This window comes from Siphateles boraxobius, unplaced genomic scaffold (assembly GCF_051911475.1).
Source record: "Siphateles boraxobius isolate OS27281-9 unplaced genomic scaffold, OSU_SipBor_1 204, whole genome shotgun sequence".
Classification (NCBI taxonomy): Eukaryota; Metazoa; Chordata; class Actinopteri; order Cypriniformes; family Leuciscidae; genus Siphateles; species Siphateles boraxobius.
In genome coordinates, this window is record NW_027508816.1 from 3,954,527 (window position 1) to 3,974,884 (window position 20,358).

Sequence of the window (20,358 nt, forward strand, 5' to 3'; positions counted from 1 at the left end):
TTTTTGTGTGAGAGGGAGAGGGGGCAATTCGGTTTTAGCTTCCCAAGTTTTCAGACAGTAAAGGCCAAAGGCAATGGTTCAGGAAGTAGGCAGCAGCACTAGGAATCTCGTCAACGGCAAAACTGGAGCGGGCCAGAGGCAAGAATGAATCGAACGTCCAGAATGTTTCAGTGGCTCAAGAAGATCTATCGGCATGTTTCTTTCTACTGGTCTTCTCGATCATGGTCTCCACCACTGTGGTTGTCTCTTCATAGCCCTTCACTCTTTTGTCAGGCGAGAGCTTCTCCACTGACTCAATGACTTCGAGCTTCTCATAACTCATGGAGTCCGGGGGGATGGAGCTGTGTGATGGCATGGGTGGGAAGATGCTGGGATCCTTCGGGATCTTCCTCTTGCCACCAGGATGAGATGAGGGCTGCCTGGGGCCCGGAGGAGGAGGGCTGGGGTCTTTCTTGTCATGAGGGTCTGGTGGAGGAGTAGGGTTCGGTTCTGGTTCTTTCTCCTTGGGATGAGGCTCTCCATTTTTGGACTTTCCCTTTCCCGGGTCCGAAGGTGTGGAAGGGTTTAGGGGTGTTGGTCCGGGTAGGGGGCTTGGGGTAGGGGAAGGTTCACCTCTCCAGTGAGGATTGTGAGGCATCATGTCATCTTGGAATGTAACAAAGACGTGGCTGGCAGAAGGGGTGGTTGAACAGAAGCAGGGGTCCATGTAGTTAGAGTCGCCGGTCACTAGTACGTAGCGTCCCTTGGTGAAGAAGTCCGCCATGGGCTCCGGTCTCCTTCCCCTTCTCATGCGGTCACGAATGATGTTGCAGAGCGTGTCGAAGGCCTTGCTGATCTGTGCGCCATCAGGCACATCTTCTCCAGGAGCATGTTCCTCTCTTCTCGCCCCCTGCTCCTCCATCACTTGTTCTTTCTCTTCCTCCACAAATTCTTCTGCTGCCTTCTCCTCAAGTCCACTAGCTTGTTTGGAAGTGATCTCTTTCATTTTAAACACTTTCTTAGCCAAGTTCTTCTGACGAGGCTTTACGTTGGTGATGACTTGGATGATTTGGGTGATATCTGAAAAAAGCAGATAACAGATTTTGGTGCAATTTGAGGGTCAGTCTTGTTATGCAAATACTTTATGAACTAAAGTATTTCACTAAAGGTGCATATCAGTCTTTTGGAAATATGCTCTGGCCAAGCTGAGGCATGAAACACTCAAACGATTATTCATGTTTTTGCACTAGAAATGTATGCATTGCATTCTCAACACTGCCTCATGGGGGCACTATAGCAAGCATTAATGTAAACTGTCTTCTTCTACTGCCATTTTTTCAGGGTTTTCTACTCTTATTTTGAACATAAGTACATACATTTGAGAAATTATCGTAAGATCAAATGTAGGATGGTTTCTATCATATAACTTTTTATAAATGAGGCCCCTAGTGTGCAATGATATTTAACTGTCCACCAAGAAACAAAAAGACATGTTTACAAGTTTCAGGACTGCAGAAATGAATGCTTCAGAAGACCAACAGAAATGAATGCTGCAGAATTAAAATAAGTTTCTTGGGGGCAGTCTTTAAAAGAGATCTTTTCACACATTTACCTACTGGATACACGGAAGCAGGGCAAAATGATGTTAAAGGCGCATTCGACTTTATTCTCTTCTAAATCATTACATGGCAAAAAAACAGCTCAGAACTTTTCTTAACAACCATTTTTGATGATGCACGTGGAAATTTGACTGATCCCTGACGCGATCGCCAATTTATTTATTTTTAAATGTTGTAGATTTAAGCAGCAAATGAGAATCACTAAAATTACTGAATATATTTTGAGATAAAGTTCTTGTTAATGACTTTCAGTTTTGTTCAAGGTAATTAAAGCAATTTATGTTCAATAACATGTAAAAGTATTGTAGGCCTAGTTATGGTAAAAGACACCCCTGCTGAGGCACAATAATTAACATGATAATAAACAACCAGCTTAATTTTCCATTTGTTGACATGACATGGTTAGATTCAGATAGGAAATATCATATATCAGGTTGGATCTTTTGCCCCCTTGATGGTTTTACCCCGTGTGTCTGTGGGCTTAAAGGCCCACCTTGCCACCTCATACATTTACAGGATTTGTAACCAAAATAACCACTTTTGTGATTTATTTTCACACAAATCTGTTGCTCTATCAATGTTCAACAAAAACATATATATTTTTTCTGCAATCATACACTATGGGAGTAGTGAAAAGCAAATTTTTCTTAAGATGTGCCTTTAGCCCCATTGTACCCTGCTAATATCATGGCCGACCCTTTGGATTTCCAAGTGATTTTAATTTATTAGTTGAGTCATCTCACATCTATAATGGAAGATCGGGTGAAGTTCTTTGCTGATAAGGGAATATCTTGTGGCATATGCACGAAAGTGAATCTGTTACAGAACGTGTGTTACTGTATAGACATTTACCCAGCCCTGAACATGACGCTGAACAAAACAAAACTGTGACTGGTCGCTTCACAGTGGGCGGTCCTTGGCCAATACCAGCGGCTATAGAGGCCAAGTCTCATGCCAGCAGATGAAGTTCTGGCTACAAGACTAGCTAAAGGGAACTTGGTCGCTGGAACAAAGTTTTGAGGACAGAGGGCAAACCTATAATTGATTATTATCAATATTTACATGAAAATGTCTTATGTTTGAAAAATTTCATTAGAAAAAGAAAACATTTTAGAAACATGAACTATTTTTAAAGCAACACTATGTAGTTTTTCAACCTTCATAATATATTTCCAAGATGCTTGAGATGGTACATCGACTTGAGTGTACATCGACACATCTGCCATAGTCTGACAGTGTCTGTATCGCTTTTACTGGCACTATGTAACTTCGGGTTTTGGGTAGTAACCCGAGCACAAAAAGAACTACAAAATTCGACTGCTTTACGGCATACCTCACTTCCCCCACCACCCCCCACTTCCTTGAATTCTGACGTGAGAGCCCAACTAGCGTTTGTTTGCCGTCTGTATGTTGTTGTCATGGCCGAAGCAGCAACTAAAACGAAGAATGAAAAGGTTTTATCGGAGGAGACTAGAAAGAGAAAAAGGGAGAGTGACAAAATAAAAGGCCAGACGAGGATTAATTATGGTTCAGCGTTCGCTCGCGGGCGTGAGCTAAAGGAGGAGGAGGAGGAGGGGTGCCCGACCGATGCTGACCTGGTGTTATGGTACAAGTGTAAACTTTGTACAGCCTAATATTTGAGTAGTGTATTATGATGAAGCCCCTTTTCTTAGGACAAAAAAAATCATAAGTAAGCCTATGTCTAAACGGCGTTTACAAGTTTGGTAGGGGCTACATTCTTACAAGTAAATAATACATGATTAGACGGACGAAATAATCTTTCAGGATAACTACACTAATGTCCGCAGGCTGATAGTCATGTTTGTTTATTTATTTTTCTGGTGAGTGTCTTGCCTCAGGCTATTCATTCGGGTCACATGACGAACCCCGAACTGGTATTTCATTCTATACCAAAAGAAAAGGATTGAAGAAAGAAATGTTGGCATGCGCTGCATGTCTCATATTGTATGTCTCATCTTTCTGTGCGCACACACCCGACCCGAAGCGTAGACCCCTAACGTTATACAGTGCGCGAGTAATGAATTGAGCTCTGTTTTGTGTGTGAATCGACAAATACACACAACATTATGTTTAAATGTCCGTTTTGGAGAGTATTCACGTAAAATATCTCGGTTATGTCTTAAACAGAGTTGTCATCCAGTCTCTTTGTAGAGAGAGAGAGAGAGAGAGAGACACGAGGAAAACAAACAAGCATGCAAATGGGAATTATCACGACAAGAAAAAATATCGAGCTCTTTTTTTTATCGTGCGATTAATTGATTTATTGACTATCGCGACAGGCCTAATCCAGATTAATGACAGCTAGCCGTGAGCCGTGGCTAACCGCTGGCAAGCTACCAGCTGAACCACTTAGCTAACTAACAACTCACTACCTAGTCAGAGCAAACTACCACCAAAATCATACATTTTAATTTTTTTTATAATAACTACATTCCCCATGATTAAATATAAATCCTTGGTTGCCAGGTGCCGCACTTTTACGTTTGTAACCCATCCAGCAACAGCATATTGATACGCGTCTGTACTCTTGAAAGCCTTCAAGTGATCCCCACTGTATGGGGAGAGGTTATGTACAAGATATATATATATATATATATATATATATATATATATATATATACAGGGGTTAAATTGGGATTTATTATGTGGGGGTGCTCTCTCTAGGGGGGTCCGGGTGTATGCACAAGTCACAACAATAAAATCAATCTATCCTTGTGGAAAGGTTGCTTGGTAGCTAAATGTAGATCTAGCAAGTCTTATATTTCTCTAATTCACACAGATCAAATACAAATATGCTGACTGAATATATTGCTAGTTTATTTTGAGTAGCCAGCTAGCAGTTCTCTTGGCAGTTTGCTGATAATCCGGTGTCTGAAGTAAAATGCTCAAAATATCTCCTGAGAAAAATCACATGGACAACCTAGTCTTGGTTATTTAATTTTGATTTAGTCTTATTTTCCTTACCTTGTCATTCAAGGCCAGGGCACTTTTCGTACATTTCTGGAACTTTTGCTCGCCTCCACATCCCACGCAACTACGGATCTCCCAGGAATATTCATTATATATTGCTGTGTACATTTATCCGTGTCACCTAGATGTGCGAGCGGTGCGCGATCATGGTCGACTGACAACGAGATTAAGGAGTTGAACAAGAATACGGCCGTGTTCCGATTGTTCTCAGCTCCGCCGAGACAAAAAAGACATGCCATTTCAAAAATCTTTCATTTATTGTCATACATATGTTTTTAAAAGCATCACTTTCATCAAATTTTATGTGACATAATTTCCAGTAGGCAACTGACAGCAAACGAGCAGGCTTATGTGCCGGGGCTGAGCCCCGGAGAGCCCCGGCCCAATTTAACCACTGTATATATATCATGGAAGGCAAATTGGGGCAAGTCTGGGGCAGATAATAAAGGACAAAAGAAAACTGGGTGTAACAAATAAGGATCGGAGCCTAAAATTACAATTTTATCCATGTATCTCCGTCTTTCTCTCTCATTCAATTGGGCAGTTTGGGTGGCCATACCGGGGGAGATCGGTCATCAATATGGCGGCGTTCTATTTCTAGTGACGTAGGTGGCATCTATGAATAATGCAAATCGATCTTTCAAATTTGCAGATTCATCTATGGTAGCTTGATATTATAATATTGATGATATATGGCTATTACCTACCACACAAACATTGAATTGAATTAGCATATCCATTATGTAAAACAGTAGCCAATAGGATACTATAATGACGCTGGCTTGTAAACGTGAGCTACGCGATCTTTTGGCATTTGAAAAAAATAAAACCCATGAAATTATATTCATATGACATGCTGAAATATATGCCAATGTACCTGGGATGAAGACATTTCACACGCAACGCTGGCAGTCTGGCCAAGACGTGAGAACTCATGACGGTATTGGCTTGTCAACAAATGGACGTGTATCGCCTGGTGTAACCATAACGGATTTTATGACAGTAGTAGAAGACAATACTGTTTCCCAACTGTAGGGGGACCCCGAGAGCAAAAACTACATAGTGCTGCTTTAAATATTGCTTGAACATTCTATTTTAGAATTTTTCAATTGGCACAACATATACTTAAACTAAAATAGTGAAATTATTTCACCCCTATTTACACTCTTATTTTTATTATTTGTAAAATTGTTGTGAGTGGAAAAAAAAGGTATAAAATTCACTCAATAAGAGTCTAAATAGGGGTGACGTAATTTCACTATTTTAGTTGAAGTTCCATTTAAAATATCACAATTTTAAATATGAGAATAAATAAAATTGTGATATCTTAAAAATCAAAATGGTACTATTTTTTACAATATGAAAAGACGTAATGCCGACAAATGTACTGCATAGTAAGATTCTCCCCAAAACAAAGACACGTTTAAACACATGGGCAAAGTGTAACCTAAACCATTTCCTTTCTTCTTAAAGGAACACTGTGTAGTTTAAGTATTCTATTAGCTAAAATCAATGTCTTTATTCATAAATATGCCCTCATTGGTGTAAAATCGCCAAAAAAGCAAAAAAAAATATTTAAAAGGAAACGTGACGGCGATAAAAAAGACGAGGGGTAAATATCGGGATAGCTTTTCCCAGACATGTTGTCAACGCTTCTTGGTACTTCGCGCTACCGTAGTTGCAACACGCATTTGAAAAAGCGATGCGCTAGAGAGCACTATTCGTTTGAATGCAAAATACAATTTCACCGCTAGATGGGAGAAATTCCTTCCTTTAAGAAACGTGTTGTGGCTCTTAACAAACAGCAGTTACTCCTGCCCAGACAAAGGTCATTGTCATTTATCATTGTTAACAGGGCCAATGCAAAGAATCTTAAAGGCAATTTTATTACGCTTCTAGATTCACCGAGCCTGAGCGAGACAGAGTGGGTTTGATTGACAGCTGAGTGGGCGTAAACCTTCCTTCAGCCAGCAGCTGCTAGCTCTTGATTTGCTGTTCACAAAGACTATCACAATGATGCAGTCGTGTTACATAACCCCCTCCAGCAGACCCTCACCTTTTCCTTTTCCCGGCCTGCTCCCGCTAGGACTGAGGGTGTATTCAGATTGGGTTGTGAGCAGAGTAATAGGTGTACCAATTATCGCCGAATTCAATCTGGGAGAGGGAAAAAGAAAATTAAGCAGCCGTATTAAAGACTTGAGAAAGATTCCACGAGAAAGCATTGTCAGATATTACAAATTATGCAAAGCACATCAAACATTAAGTGTTAATGAATGATGCTGGAATACATGTATGCTAAAATATCTGTAAAGGCTTTAATAGCAGATGAAGAAATTGCCCAACAGAAAATCTCCCTTGTATTATTGTGTAAAAAGATGATGAAGTTATACTGCCACTGTGTGGAAGCGAGCCTGCCCTGACCCAAATAAAATGACATTATTTTTAGCTTGAAATGATTAATTCTGAATTCTTTTGCAACGATGATGACTTTTTTGGCCAGTACAGTAATGAAAAAAAAAAAGGTACTTGCACTCTAAAAAATGCTGCGTTAAAAACAACACAAGTTGGGTTAAAAATGGACAATCGCACCGATTTGGTTGTTTTAACCCAGCGTTTGGGTTAAATGTTTGCCCAACGTGCTGGACAGTTTTTTTTTAACCCAACTATTGTTTAAACAATTACTAGCTCAAAATGAACCAAAAATTTAAATTAAAAATCAGACACATAATAACTAGAGGCAACAATAATAATCAAAAGGTGAACATTTATTGATAAGCATTTAAATGTTTATTGTTTAATTATTAATCATTAAACTTATTAATAAATGTTTTTTTTTATTAAACCTATTAATAAATTTAAATTTTCAACATACTTCGGGTTCATTTTAAGCAAACAATACAGTCATTTTTAAACAACAGTTGAGTTAAATAAAACTACCCAGCAGGTTAGACAAACATTTAACCCAACCGCTGAGTTGAAAACCCATTCGCTGGGTCCGTCCATTTTCAACCCAAACTTGGGTTGTTTTTAACCCAGCATTTTTTATAGTGTAATTGTCATAATAAAGTAATGTGACAGCATCTCACATAAAAGAGAGATCTGATGTGCATGTGTGTGAGCTCAGCATGTGGTGTGAGGAGTGTAAGGCGGCTCTCACCGGTTGTCCTCGTTCTCGATGATCCTCTTGTAGCGCTCGAGCTCGTTCTCCAGAGAGCTCTGGTACATGGCCAGCTTCCAGCACTCACTGCTGTATTTATCCAGAGATCCCTCGGCCTCGTCGATCTCCTTCCTCAGACTCTCCATTCGATCGCTGTACCGCCGGATCTCGTCGTCGTAGCTCTCCTGTGTCGTCTTGATGGTTTGTTCCAACGCAGAGGTCTAGAAAAACACATTATAGGAAAACATTCACTTTAAAACATTTTCATTAACAGAAAAACATTATAGTCCAATTATTCTGGACTTCTGCTCTGAATACTCTCGACGTAACAGTCTAATTTACTAATGTTTAGTGAGAGTAAGACGAGCAGAAGAAAGATAAAGTTCACCTCTATATGGATGTAGACCTGATAAAGATTAATGAATATACTGTATATATGTATATATATGTTATATATATATATATATATATATATATATATATATATATATATATATATATATACAAATGTTTGGGCTTGGCAAGATTTTTTTAAGGTTTTTGAAAGAATATTGCTGTTTTTGCAGTATTTTTCATCAAATAAATGCATACGACTTAAAACTGAAATATTTTGAATTATTAGTACTATTTTAAGTAACTGTTTTATATGTGAATATATATAGTAAAGTGTAATATATTCCTGTGATCAAAGCTGAATTTTCAGCATCATTACTCCAGTCTTCAGTGTCACATGATCCTTCAGAAATCACTATAATATGATGGTTTAATGATCAAGAAACATTTATCTTGATTATCAATGCTGAAAATAGTTGTGCTGCTTCATATTTTTGTGGAAATGGTGATACTTTTGTTCTTCAGGATTATTTGAAGAATGGAAAGCTCAAAACAACAGCATTTATTTTAAATAGAATATTTTATAACATTATACACGTCTTTACTGTCACTTTCAATCAACTTAATGCGTCTTTGCTGAATAAATTATTTATTTATTTTTAAAAAACTACTAAGCATAACAATATATATATATATATTTAAGAGTCTTGCTAACAGTGGCCAATAGAAAAAATCGATAGGTGATAAAATTCAATCTGTTCATCATATAAAGCGATTGAGTCTTTTCAGAATATTTTAACTAAAACGCTCAATTCATATGGTTTAGTTTTATATAAATTTTATGATCTATTTAATAATTTCTCTAAGCGTCAAAGTGGTAGTTGCGTAGCTGTCAATGGAGATTCATTCGATTCCATTAAAAATATCTTCATTTGTTTCTGAAGATTAACTAAAGTCTTACAGGTTTGAAATGACGAGAGGGTGATTAAATGATCACACTTTGTTTATTTATTTATTATTTACTTATTTATTTATTCTTTTTTTTGGTGAAATAACCTTTAAAGAGTCTCCCATGTTTGAGTAGAACATTAATTCAAGGTTTTAAAATTTTGATCATTTTTGGCTACTATATCTATTATAAACCTTAACGCTCAAAATAATGAATTGGTTTGAGTAGAACAAACTTGAATTAAAATAATTAGTTAAGTCAAATTTACTTTCACGAGTATTTAGCACTTTCTTTTTCTTTCAAGTTCACAGAACTGATATATTTTATTGTTTCATTGTTTTGAGGTTTATGAAACTATTTATTTTAATTTAGACGAACTTAAGTTTAACTGAAACTGGGATGGGATTTCTGTTTCCCAGCATGCTTTGCCCATGGCACTCGAAAGGAAGAGTAAATGCTCACATTAAGTGTAATATAATGTATTTTTTGTGCTAGATTAATGTTAAGTGGGAGATTTAGTAGTGATTCATGTTTCGTTATGCAAATTTAGAAGAATTTCTGTTAATGTTGGTTTTAGGAGAGTTACCATCAAGGTGACGAGTGGTGCATGAGCTTGCTTTATGAGCAAGTTAATTGAAAGCTTATATTACTTCACTCTTACAGCAAGTGCTATATCATGCTATTGTTAATATATTAGCAAGCTTGCATTAATTGAACTAGGTTGTTACAACTAGTTAAGTTCATACTAATAAAAAATATTAACATTGAGGTTACATGACCATTTGAAGTTAAGTGCATGAATTTGTGTACTCAAACATTTTCAATGTATGAGTACAAAATACAAATCTGCCAGTTCTGCTTACTTAAACTTTGAATTTCTTAACTTTAAAATTTTAAGGCAACTGATTGCCTTATTTGTTTTTAGTCTTGCCAGCTTCTTGTGTTTTCCAGGTGTTGTGTTTCCTCTGAGAGAGTCTGTGGTACCTCAGTGTTCAGCCGCTGCTTCTGGGCCTTCAGCTGACAGATGGCGCTCTTGTACTCCTCCATCTGAGTCCTCAGACCCGGCAGCCGTCTCTGAGCCGCCACACGCTCCTGATCCTGCGGGGAAACAGCAGCTCACACTTCATACAGTACTTATCATCAAAGTGTGCCTTTAATCTGATCACATAGAGATTACTTCCTCTCGTGTCACTGTACACCTTTCAAATCCCGACACGGACTTTTCCAATGGCGCTTTTCCACTGCATGGTACGGTACGGCTCGGCTCGGCACGGCTCACTTGTGGCGCTTTTCCACTGCATGGTACGGTACGGTACGGCTCGCTTCGGCTCGCTTTAAATGGTACCACCTCTGTTGAGGTTCCAAGCGTACCGTACCGATACTAAAATGTGACGTGAAAACACTGCAGATCACTGATTGGTCAGACAGACAGAATCGTCACTACCAGCGTCAATGTATTTGCGAGACATCAAACCCGCTAGATTTAAATAGCCAGTAACAGCCTCCAATGTTTTAAAACTACTTGCTTGACTTGCTTGAAGAAAAAAAACTTCCAAAAAAGAATTGGCTGAATCGTGGTCAGTGGACGAGAAGCGCAGATGTTACTCTTGTTAGTTGCCCGAGGAGCGGATAAACTATAACGATCAGTCATAATCCCACCCACTTTGAAGTGGTAGTAACTGCAGTGGAAAACCAACCGAGCTAAAGCGAACCGAGCCGTGCCGAGCCGAGCCGAGCCGTACCATGCAGTGGAAAAGCGAAGCGAGCCGAACCGTGCCGCGCCGAGCCGAACCGTACTGAGCCGTACCGAGCCGTACCACGCAGTGGAAAAGCGAAGCGAGCCGAACCGTACTGAGCCGTACCGAGCCGTACCACGCAGTGGAAAAGCGAAGCGAGCCGAACCGTACTGAGCCGTACCGAGCCGTACCATGCAGTGGAAAAGCGAAGCGAGCCGAACCGTACTGAGCCGTACCGAGCCGTACCACGCAGTGGAAAAGCGATTCGAGCCGAACCGTACTGAGCCGTACCGAGCCGTACCACGCAGTGGAAAAGCGAAGCGAGCCGAACCGTACTGAGCCGTACCGAGCCGTACCATGCAGTGGAAAAGCGAAGCGAGCCGAACCGTACTGAGCCGTACCGAGCCGTACCATGCAGTGGAAAAGCGAAGCGAGCCGAACCGTACTGAGCCGTACCGAGCCGTACCACGCAGTGGAAAAGCGAAGCGAGCCGAACCGTACTGAGCCGTACCGAGCCGTACCATGCAGTGGAAAAGCGAAGCGAGCCGAACCGTACTGAGCCGTACCGAGCCGTACCACGCAGTGGAAAAGCGAAGCGAGCCGAACCGTACTGAGCCGTACCGAGCCGTACCACGCAGTGGAAAAGCGAAGCGAGCCGAACCGTACTGAGCCGTACCGAGCCGTACCATGCAGTGGAAAAGCGAAGCGAGCCGAACCGTACTGAGCCGTACCGAGCCGTACCATGCAGTGGAAAAGCGAAGCGAGCCGAACCGTGCCGCGCCGAGCCGAACCGTACTGAGCCGTACCGAGCCGTACCATGCAGTGGAAAAGCGCCATAAAAGAGCTGCTGACACGCTGAAGGTCAAACACACATAAAGTCTTTATTAGGAGAAGAACGCAAGAAGTACCACTCTGAGGATTCAGTTATTCATTAAAAAGAAAAAGGTAAATCAATAAGGTTTAAAACAGACAAGTAATACGACATTTTAAATAGTTTAATTATTTACAAATGTAGTCAATTTTAAAGAAATCATATATTTTTTTCCTGAACATATTTTATTAATTGCTGTACCATCAGCTAAATAAAACGAATTAAACAGCTGTCTCTTTAAAACTGTCTAAACTGGCAACTTAGTGTTTGTTTACACGACAGTGTTTTCAACTAAAAACATAACGTTTTTTGTGCTTTTTAAGCTTTACATTTACACGACAATGGCATTTTGGTGCCCTGAAAACGCAAAATTTATGAAATCGGGTTTTTAAAGAGCAAGTTTTTTGAAAATGATACCGTTATCTCCGTGTAAACCACAAAAACGTGGATTTGTGAAAACTGTGACATCATGCGCATGCGTATTATGTGTTTGTTTCTGTACAAAGTAACATCGCCATCTACTGGCCTGGCATCAGAATACAGCGCTTTTAGTCGTTTTCACGGATCGCTGTGAATGGGGATTGCTTTGACAACGTTGTCGTCAGTAAACGAAAAAATGCGAAGGAACATAGATGTAGATAGTTGTCGTGTAAACATCCACTTTTTAACTCCTATTTATATTTTAATAAGCAATAAACCTGCAGAATCCAGATTTACTTGTCCTTATAAAGCTATTTTTGTGGTTGTGTCTTTCTTAAAAAGCAAGGAAAAATCAATTATATTTGCACACAAGCAGCCATTACGACAATGAGCAAGACATTATAGCTCAGTGCTTAAATGCTTCTGTTTTTGTTTGCAATGGAAGGCATTGACATTATTATTGCGATTACTAAGTGCCAGTAATTTGAACAAACACCTAAAGCTAAGTAATAGGCTGAACTTTATCTCATAACTTACCAGCAACAGATACGATAACTCAACATGTTTGGCTTTTTTTGGTGCTATTTCTTCTCTAAGCAATCAAACTTTGACCTGTCAGACAATAAACAAGCAAAACACACACACACACACACACACACACACACACACACACACACACACACACACACACACACACACACACACACACACACACACACACACACACACACACACACACACACACACACACACACACACACTCACACTCACACAGACACTCACACACACACACATTGTGCCATTGAGCTTTGCAGAGACACGCACCACTCACATTTGGCTCAGGATGTCTGACTCGATTTGACTCTAGATTAGTTGTTTTTTTCTGTTCTTCTGTAACACTTTATTTTGATGCTCCACTTTAGACTTTCTATAAAAAAGTTAACTTAAGTTAAACTCCTGATATTAAATTGTATGATGAGCGATATACTGCTCATACAACTCACTAATTCTTGTATTGGCCCCTAATATTCTATATCAGCAGACAATGTGCAGACAATTACTATTCAGGAATATTATCGATTCATCTGCAGTGACACTATCAGATAAAAACAAAATCTGAACTAAAATGATATGAATCAAGACAATAAATTTGTTTCATTAACTTTGAAACTCGACACTTGAACTGAATTGATTCAAAATTGTTCTGACTTGAGCTGAATAACAACTCTATTGTCTTCTGCTCATCTGCTTTACAGCTGAAATTGAATTTGTTTTATAATAATTGACGAATTCTACAACATTAACACTGTTATTTTCCTGTGTATCAATGCAAAGTTGCTTTGAAACAATCTGAGAGTAACTTGACCACTAATAGAGACTACACAGCAAATACAACTAATTATTAACTCTTTCCCCGCCATTGATGAAAATGTCTGTCTTTCTGTGTTTTCTCTGATATACGGTAGGGGGCGCTGTTACTCATCTACTGAAAGATTGCAGAATTTCCTGATCACAACACAGGAGAAGAAGAAGCAGAAACAAGCGATAGCATATGTAAGCAGATGCATATGTAAAATAATGTGATCATCAATATTAAAAAGCATGTTACTGGATGAAACACCACATTCTCACAACTCGTCACATATTACCTCAATTGCGTTCAATGAGAAACTTTTGGCATGATACACAGACGCGTTGGGCGTGGGAATGATATCATGTTGAAATTATATATTGGGTTATAATTTTGCCATTATGACATGTTGGAGTGTGATTCTAAATTTAATCAGCCAGCGTTTTTTTTATTTAAACTATTTAAAGTGCTATTTTATTTCCACGTTTGAACGTAACCCAACCCCAAACCTACTCATTTGTGTATCATATGATATAAAACACTGGATATAACAGGCAGATACGACTACGATCCAATTTATTTAAAAAGTACAAATCCACTTGTTCCGAGGCCAAACCATTGATTTGTGTGAAGAAAAGAGCCAAAAGCGATCACCATCTCCATCCGCCGTAGATAATGCGCACATTCAAAAACGACCACCCGAAGAAACGTTACGTCAGCTTTGATTGTGAACTTGCATTTTCTCTCGTGTGTCTGGTGACTAAATGCTAAAAGAGTCATGCTAAAGAGTCGGATGTATCTCTTGAATGAGACATGACTGCATGCATTTATGGAGCGGTGGGATGATTTCAGCGATTAAAACATTAATATCCACTCTGTTCTTCACATGAGGAAATTGTATGGCTTCAGAAGACTTTGAATGCAACACGAGTTAATACTTTTATATTGGTTTTGGAACTGTTTTGCAATAAATAATGCCGAGGGGTCCTGACGTAGCGTCAATATGTGACGGAAGTGACTTAAACTGCAATTCATCGAGCGGCCACTAGGGACCGGCTGCAGGAGAGACTCGATCCCATAGACCACCATGTTAAAATGCCCAACTTTACAGCAGAAAAAAATATGTTTACAGCCTGGTACAAAAAGTGTTTTTGGTCTATATAGCTAAATTTGTCCTTCATGACGACTGAGAGGGGGTGAATTTCTTTTATAACTAATCTGTTTAAATTATATCAAGCCTTAAAGTTCTGTATAATTAAGGGGCGTGGCCACTTGAGTGACAGGTGGATTACCGCCGATGTCACTACTAGCCGTTTGTCTGCTTTCCGTTAGCGTCCCGTCACCTCAGCTAATCCGCCTCGCTGCACATTTCCGGTTATTCGGGAGTCACGCGCTGCCAAGACGGCCGGCTCTGCTTTTCTCTTTTTTTTATGAAACTTATGAAAAAAAAATGATGTATGAAGATAGAATAAAACGTTTTTTTTTTTTGTTTTTCAAGCAGATGGTCTGTTCTTTCTTTTGACATTGCATATTTAGATATTCATACAACTAAATATTCTGGGGGCCATGAAACTTTTGTGGAAACTATAAAAAATAGTATAAAAAAGTAGAGGTGGCAACTTTAAAAAAAAAATGCTGGCCGGGGAAAGAGTTAAAGGGGTGGTTGATTATGATATCACTTTTTCTAACTTTAGTTAGTGTGTAATGTTGCTCTTTGAGCATTAACAACATCTGCAAAGTTACAACGCTCAACGTTCAGAGCAAAAAGAGATATTTTATTTTACAGAAATCACTTTTTAAGGACTACAACAAACGGCTGGTAGGAACTACAATGAGATGCTTCATGGGTTAGTGACATCACAAACCCTAAAATTTACATAAACTCCGCCCCCGGAACACGATTTATAGATTATCATGACAGAATATGCTAACCAGTAACTAGAAGATTGTTAACTACACATCATCTACCTAAATTCAACACACACACAAGCTTTTGTAGCTCCGCCCCCTGACCCGGGAGCAGCAGCTCATTTGCATTTAAAGGAACAGGCACAAAAACGGCGTGTTTTGCTCACCCTCAAAAAGTGACAATTTTAACATGTGATAAAAACAATTATCTGTGAGGTATTTTGAGCTAAAACTTCACCTACACACTCTGGGGACATCAGAGACTTATTTTACATCTTGTGAAAGTGGGATTATAGGACTCCTTTAAGTAAAAAACAAACAAGCCAAAAGGCAAAACGTGGGTTCTAAAATGAACACAATGGACTTTGCTCAGCAGTAATCGTGATGTCGGAAGCCCTACTGCTCACGACCGCAGAAGAACGGCGATAAAGGAAGATAAAGGGTGTCATCGCTCAGGGATCCTGATCACTCAGAGACACACAGATCTTATTCCCTGTGAGCCCCGAGAGTCAGGACGGCCCGAGGCGCTGAGACACAAGCTCACCCACCTCTGAGACAGACGAGCTCGACATCAGGAGGATCGTCTGGTTGATCTGGTGCAGGATATTCAGATACGTCTGGATCTCAGCGAGGTTCTGTGGAGGAAGACACGCACACACACACACACACGGGACAGGGATCAATGGAGGGGGATATCAGGAGTGAGACTGGTGAAAGGTCAATTTCATTACAGAGAAACAGGCGTTAGAGGATGCAAAGAATGTTTCCCTTGAACAATAAAAAGAAAATAGATGATTATATATAGATAACTGTATACATTTGATTTGATTGTATAAATTTGTTTTTATAAAAAAAGTTTTTATAAAAAACTGTATAAATTTGATTATCCGAGCTTATGTACTTTTTTACATAAAATATGAAAGAAAATTGCACTGTTTATCACACTAATGTTCTTTAATGTTTAACTGGTAAATTTGTTTTGAAATGCTTTTATTTTGTACAAAATGGCACAGTCACACTTGTGATGTTCACAGTCAAAAATGACCAGCCTAAAAAATAAATTAAAAAAACCTTATAAATCACTCTTTACGCTATTTCATTACCGAATATTGGATTGAATATTTTTGTCAACTGGTTTACTTTAAACTAGGACAAGTTTTGTATTTATTTTTGAAACTGATATTGTAGGCCTTGACAAAATTATCCACAAATAACGCTTTTTTTCACTCATAAACTGAGGTACATAAGCTCTGATAAATAAGGCCTACGATTCATCAATTCCAAACAGAAATACAAAAATGACAAACAGATAGAAACGAATATTTGGTGATGATGTAGCATAATAAGAGATTTATAAGCAATTTTTTGTAGGGAACATCACAAGTGTTACAATGTAGAAAAAAAAAATACAAATAGTATCCAAATGTTTTGGGAAGCTGTTAGAGTCTGGGTGAGTAAAGTCAGTAAAATATTAGTCTAATGCTATAACATTAACAAGCATTTTCAGGTACGAGAAAAATCTTCTTCGGGGCAAAATGACCCGAACACAACATAAGGGCACATTAAAAAAGCTACTTAAATGTCCTAATTGAACTAAGCCTAATCCTGATTTAGTCTAAACCCTGTCTTTGAAACTGGCCCTTTTTTTTTTACATTTAAATTTTTTAGACAGGCTTTTATGTGATTGTATTTGTATCCAGTCTGTTCCAGTCTGTAATGAGGATCATTTGTTGTTTAATGTTGATAGTTTTATTATGTTTGTAACGTGCCCTTGAGTGTCATAAGGCGCCTATAAATAAATATATTATAACAATAATAATATGAAGTCAGGATCACCCAGGTGTACTAACAGAGTAAACAAAGATGAAGTTCAGACAAACTATGGACGTAATATGTGACCCTGGATCACAAAACCAGTCTTAAGTAGCACGGGTATATTTGTGGGAATAGCCAACAACACTTTGTATGGGTCAAAATTATCAATTTTTCTTTTATGCCAAAAATCATTAGGATATTAAGTACGTTAAAGTCTTAAAGATCATGTTCCATGAAGATATTTTGTAAATTTCCTACCGTAAATGTATAAAACATTTATATTTGTGAGTGAATGCAGCACAATCGTGAACATAAATGGACGACTTTAAAGGCGATTTTCTCAATGTTTCGATTTTTTTTGCACCCTCAGATTCCAGATTTTCAAATACTTGTATCTCGGCCAAATATTGTCCTATCCTAACAAATCATACATCAATGGAAAGCTTATTTATTCAGCTTTCATGTGATGTATAAATCTCAATTTCAAAAAAAATGACCCATAAGACTGGTTTTGTCATCCAGGGTCACATATTTGAAAACTAGAAAGTGTCTGAATCACTGATCTATATAATGACTGGATAGCTCATGACGTTCTAAACTGCCATCAGGCAGTGAAGCCACCGGAAGTGTTCGAGCGGCCATCTTACGATTCCCTACCAGCAGAGGGCTCCAACGCCCGTTATACAGAGATTAGTAGGCCCGACGGCAGTTAAAGATGAACCAACCGCTGAGCAGCATACAGGTGTAAAACGACGTTCACAAAAGGACGTAGAAAAACTGCCACATTTTGTAATTCAAGCCCTATTTGTAGTTATTTATATGCAAAATTGTCGCTATGCCCGTGTTGTTATCTCCGAGGCAAGAATAACGGTAATGCTGCTGCTTCTTTAACAAGCAATGATAAAACAGTCAACAGTAGCCTATAAGAAACATCAGAGCAGCAATAATCACAATTAGGCTAAGTGTCCAATAGCGACACCATTTAACAGCTTTAAAAGAGCTTTGTGGAGAGTCCGTTTACCGTTACATTAACCCATACAATTTGTATTATGCATTTCCTGAACATGTACTTGCTAAGCAAACACTCTATATGAACAAACTATTAATCTATACAACACAATCGGTCTTCCGACCTCAAGGCGGTGAGAGAGTGCGCGCGGCCGCACGACCGGGGCTCTCTTTCTCTGCTCGTTCTTATGCGCCCTGTCCACTGATCTAAATAATTCGTTGTTATGACGACTTTGTTCCCTCGTTTTAATAAATCGTGGACACGTTGAACTAATTCCCTCCCTCGTTTTGATTGAACGAATTACAACGTGGCCACAATATAGTAAAACGAGGGAACAAATTAGTATAAGGTGCTGAGGTATTATTAATTTGTGGCCACTAAACAATATTCACCAATACTATAATTAATAGTATCAAACTGTTTTTTCTTACCTGTGAAGATAGCTCCTCAGTAAAGGCCGACTAGTGTTCTCATACAGCTTTTTATTACTTTTGCAAAGAAATTGCCGTTTTTTAATAAGCTGGAAAAATTTCCGACTTTAAACAAATATTTAAATGCTTATGATGTTTGCGTTGTGAGAATGTACAGGGATACTTTAGATTTAAAAACTGTGTCGTTTAAGGCAATGTTTTTTTTGTCAAACCATACAATTTCCTATTGATTCAATAAAACGCGTGAGCTCACTAGGGAATACCAATATGGCGGCGCGGTGGCTTCACACATAGATATCATATAGAGACTAGATGCCCTATTGGCCGCTGTGGCGCAAGAAATGCGGCCGCCATCTTAAACCGGTCATGCTCCTATTTGCGTTGCATAGCAGCAGTAGATGCCAGAGCACTGTGCAGCATATTCCTGCTCAAATCGGCGGACCATCTCTCGGGGATTACTTTTCACAAGTAAGATTCAACATTTAAAATGACCGTACTATTGTTTGTATTTCGTGAGTAAAATATTCAATGTGTCCTGTATCGTAGCTACGTGTATGACCTTTGCAGCAAAAAACCCCACGTGAAAATCAGTTCGGTATTCAGTGAGATATGATAAATTAAATGCGCTGACAGCTCATTGCACCTGCCAAACAGATTACACTGAGCGGGTGACCGGTTTAAGATGGCGGCCCCACGGCTCGTCCACGCCAATAGGCAGTAGCGGTCGATAGGGCGTCTATCTATATGATGTCTATGGCTTCACTGTTTATGACGTCATGAGCTATCCAGTCATTCTATATAGATCAGTGGTCTGAATACTTCGTTCCAACAAGCAGTATATTATTACACTTGAGGACTATAAATCTGTCATTTTGTAGTCTGAAGAACAGAAAACGAACCCGATCTCATTGGAAAACTATTTTACGAGGTGGAGATTTGGTATGAATTTGAATGTGAATAATAAAACTTTTGGGAAAAAAGTAAGCATGAAAGAGATGCGCAAGCAATGTGTTCAAACCTGGTCCAACTGAGATTTGGATTAAAATGTAATATTTTGCAATGCATCTTATTTTGAAGTAGCTCAACTCACAGAAACAGTTGTCTATTTCTGAAATAGTTGCCACTGGGGATGTGACGCAATACTGTTACATTTGCACATTTCACTCACTTTTTCCTCGTATGCTATGCATGTGTAGTAAACAGTGAATGATTAACGAGTCAGTGGCTTTAGACACAGTATATGCATGACTGTGTAAAAAGCATCTGTCGTTTACGTTCTCTCATTCGCCTCTTTACAGACGAGCAGGAGAACAGCTTCTGGTTGTCCATCCTCACTTCCCACACTGGCATCTACTCTCAGCTGTCAAAGGAGAAAGTCTTTTGGTATCTTTTTGACACTTACCTTACATCATTATAACACACTAGCTATGTTTCCATATCCACCTATTTTTACGCGAATATTGGGATATTGCATTAAAAAAACTGTATAAATTTGATTATCCGAGCTTACGTACTTTTGTACATAAAATATGAAAAAAAAATTGCAATGTTTATCACACTAATGTTCTTTAATGTTTAACTAGTAAATTTGTATTGAAACGCTTTTATTTTCGCTTTTAATCTTTTTGTCAACTGGTTTACTTTAAATTAGGACAAGTTTTGTATTTATTTTTGAAACTGATATTGTAGGCCTTGACAAAATTATCCTCAAATAACGCTTTTTTTCACTCATAAACTGAGGTACATAAGCTCTGATAAATAAGGCCTACGATTCATCAATTCCAAACAG

General features: G+C 38.7%; 1 protein-coding gene across 1 annotated transcript in view; it reads right to left on the bottom strand.

The window, feature by feature from the left end:
• The window catches only part of bfsp1 (beaded filament structural protein 1), a 28,619-nt gene continuing 8,261 nt past the window's right edge, over positions 1-20,358 (bottom strand). Inside the window, exons 4-8 of the mRNA XM_077237648.1 lie at positions 15,863-15,949; positions 10,013-10,126; positions 7,747-7,967; positions 6,646-6,743; positions 1-1,059 (exon numbers count right to left, since the gene is read on the bottom strand). Of these exons, the coding sequence (XP_077093763.1) occupies positions 176-1,059; positions 6,646-6,743; positions 7,747-7,967; positions 10,013-10,126; positions 15,863-15,949 (1,404 nt within the window). The 3' untranslated portion in view covers positions 1-175. The remainder of the gene's footprint in view (positions 1,060-6,645; positions 6,744-7,746; positions 7,968-10,012; positions 10,127-15,862; positions 15,950-20,358) is intronic.